This window comes from Apium graveolens, chromosome 2, assembly GCF_009905375.1.
Source record: "Apium graveolens cultivar Ventura chromosome 2, ASM990537v1, whole genome shotgun sequence".
Classification (NCBI taxonomy): Eukaryota; Viridiplantae; Streptophyta; class Magnoliopsida; order Apiales; family Apiaceae; genus Apium; species Apium graveolens.
The window spans coordinates 10203772-10207453 of record NC_133648.1 but is presented as its reverse complement, the minus strand read 5'-3'; the positions used below and the strand labels follow the sequence as shown (position 1 = coordinate 10207453).

Here is a 3682-nt window from a genome sequence, read left to right as displayed (position 1 = left end):
CATAGACAAAGAAGAGCCAAGCCGAAAAAGTAAACACAAATGGAGTGAAGCAACGGTACTTTTGATCAACGCATGGCTTAATACATCAAAAGATGCCATTGTCGGAAATGATCAATCTGCTTCAAAATTCTGGGAACGGATTGCGGCATACTTTAACACTCATCGGGAAGGTGAAGAAAGAATAACTGGAAAGCAATGCAAAGATCACTGGAACATGTTGAATCAAAGAGTGGCACGTTTTAATGGATGTTATAAGCGAGTACAAGAAGTACCCCATAGTGGTTGGTCCGATGAACTAATTCTTGAAAATGCACATGTTATGTATAAATATGAAAATAAGACAACTTTTCAGTTAATACATTGTTGGAGATTGCTAAAGAATGAGCCCAAATGGAGTGCAATCTACGAACCACAAGGAAGTAAAATAACAAAGGTATCTGAATCAGGAGCATACACATCGGAATCTAATACAGACACTAGTGATCAAGAAGTACGTGAAGTACGCCCAACTGGTCAGGAGACAGCAAAACGAAAGGCAAAAGGAAAGGCAAAAAATGACTCATCGATGAGTACATTTATGGAAATTAATGAAAGGAAGGCATCTGCATTAGAAAAATTGGTGGTAACAAAGGAAAAGGAAGCAGAGGATAACCGAATGACAAAATATATGGATTATCTTGTCATGGACACATCGTATATGACTCCCGAGCAGAAGAAAAATCATGAAAGTTTGTGTGCCCATATTCGTACTAATATTTTGAAGTTCTGATTGTTAACGACTATATTGTAACGTCTTTATTGTAACGGCTCTATTGTAACGTCTTTATTATAACGGCTATATTGTAACATCTTTACTACAACAACTTTATTGTAACGGCTATATTTCAACTCTATAAATGTCACATGTCTACCATTCATTTTACCTGCCTCTTCATTTCATCATTTATTACATATTCAAGTTTTAACAATGGATTCTCCAAATCATTATGAAAATATGAGTCTTGAAGATATCATAATTTCAGAATGTACAGACGAGTCCGATAAAACATATTTCAATAATTTCTTATCAGCCGGTAACTCGACAAGACGGAGAAAAAGAAGAACACACATCGATAGAGGTCGCGATGATGGGCATACACGTTTGTTTAATGACTACTTCTCGGAACAACCAGTGTATACAGACAATCAATTCTGAAGAAGGTTTAGAATGCACAAACATGTGTTTCTACGTATAGTGCAAGCCCTTGAACAACATTCTGAGTATTTTCAAACGAGGTTCGATGCTGTCGGTAGAAGAGGGCTCTCTCCATTACAAAAGTGCACTACAGCTCTGAGGATGATAGCATATGGAGGGCCTGCTGATTACGTTGACGAGTATATTCGAATTGGGGAAACCACTGCTATTGAGTGTCTAGTTAATTTTGCTAAAGGAATTAATGAGATATTTGGTGCAGAATATTTAAGACGACCTAATGTCGAGGACATTCGCCGCTTACTTCAAATGGGGGATGCACGTGGATTTCCAGGTATGCTGGGAAGTATTGATTGTATGCATTGGGAATGGAAAAATTGTCCAGTATCATAGAAAGGTCAGTTCACACGAGTTGATCACGGCACACCAACAATCATGCTTGAAGCAGTTGCATCACAAGATCTTTGGATTTGGCATGCATTTTTTGGTGTTCCGGGATCTAATAATGATCTCAATGTATTAAACCAATCTCCATTATTCACTGACATCTTACAAGGACAGGCACCCACGATAGAGTTCATGGTTAATGGAACAAAATACAACAAAAGATACTGCTTAGCAGATGGTATCTATCCAGAATGGGGTACTTTTGTTAAAACTATCGCACTGCCTCAGGGAGATAAAAGAAAATTATTTGCGCAATATCAAGAAGCGGTACGTAAAGATGTTGAGTGAGCATTCGGAGTACTTCAATCTCGTTTTGTCATTATACGAGGGCCGACACGTTTTTGGAAAAGTGGTATTCTTAAAGATATCATGTATGCATGCATCATACTGCATAATATTATTGTTGAGGATGAAAGAGATACATACGAGAGTCTATCAGATTTTACTTATGACGAAGGAATCAACCTGAATGATGCCTCAACGGTTGAAATATCTCATGGACCTATTGCTGACTTTGCGGCTATGCTACAGAAAAATGCTGAAATTCGTGACAGAAACGTTCACCGTAATCTCCAGGCGGATTTGATCGAGCATATATGGTCTAAATTTGGAGATCATTTTAATTAATTTGTTATATTCAATTTGAAATAAATTTGTTGTTTTATTTTGTAATTTAAATTTTATGTAATTCAAATTTTATGTAATGTATTTATTTTAATTAAATTTGGAATAAATTTCTTATTTTATTTTGTAATTTCAATTTTATGTAATTTAAATTTTATGTAATGTATTAATTTTGATTAAATTTGGAATAAATTTGTTGTTTTATTTTGTAATTTCAGTTTTATGTAATGTTTTAATTTTTTATTAATAAATAATCTTTAAATATTAATTATATTAATATTTGAAGGGATAAATATACTATATTAAATAATCAAGTACATAGATGCTAACAACGTTGTGAAGGTTGTTTAGGATTAGAGTAAAAAGTTGTTAGAAGTGAGTTGAATGAGAGAGAACATAAAATACTAATATTTTGGGTGAGGTGGAGGAAGCAAACAACATTTTTGGTTGTTTGCACTAAAGTTGCTCTTAATGGGCACATATTAAGCACTAAAATTCATAAATTTGGAATATTTTGATTTGTGTAATTGTTGTGAATGCAGGGATTGCAATACTATTAAGAAGTGAAAATCAATCAATACAAGCAAATTATAAATGTTTATTCTTAGTGTATGCTCATGGGCACACTACATAAAAATCGAATTTCGAATTAAACAGATTTGTAATGGAGAGTACAGTCATTTTTAAATCTAAAATTTGTTTTCATTGATAATCATTATCACCGGTGAATTATATAGAGGTTAAACTTCTGGGTTATGCAAGGATTACAGTTACTTCTCATGTTATCATTTAACATTAATTTTCTCCCGATCTAAAAATTAATTATTTCCTCTCTTTAGATTTGATAAAGTAATAAAAAGTACATAATATTAGTCTTTTATAATTTATTGAAGATCAAACATGATGTTATCCAACATATTTAGAATTGTAAAACATAAAATGCGTAGTTTCTTTGTTGTCAAAGATCATAAAATGCATATTGTTCATATATATGTTGGACATAATTTTGTCATCAAAAAATTGTGTATATGTTCTCGCCAGTACTTCTTTCGTTTTTCTATATCAAAAAATTAAATTTCATTAAGTGTCCGTTTGTGAAATTTTAAAATAAGTAATTTATTACTTAAATTGAATAAGTGACTTATAAACGATAAGTAGATGAATACTTATAAGTTATATAAGTGTTTGTATAATCTTACTTATAAATCAGATTTTTATTTACTTAAATGGACTAAAATAAATAATTTTTAAATATAATTATATTAAGTAGTGATTTTTAAATTATATTAACATTTTAAAACATATTTTTTAAAATTAAAGTTAATAAGAAAACCGAAAAATCAAAATAAATTCAGAAAAGTACATTTTTACTAACATTTAACTTATCAGTTTATAAGTTATATATAAGTTGGGTCGAGA

General features: G+C 31.6%; 1 protein-coding gene across 1 annotated transcript; it reads left to right on the top strand.

The window, feature by feature from the left end:
* The first annotated feature begins 214 nt into the window (after positions 1 to 214).
* Positions 215 to 769, top strand: LOC141685362 (uncharacterized). Its single transcript, XM_074490470.1, has one exon. The coding sequence runs from the start codon at positions 215 to 217 to the stop codon at positions 767 to 769; it is 555 nt and encodes a 184-aa protein (XP_074346571.1).
* Positions 770 to 3682: the final 2913 nt, after the last annotated feature.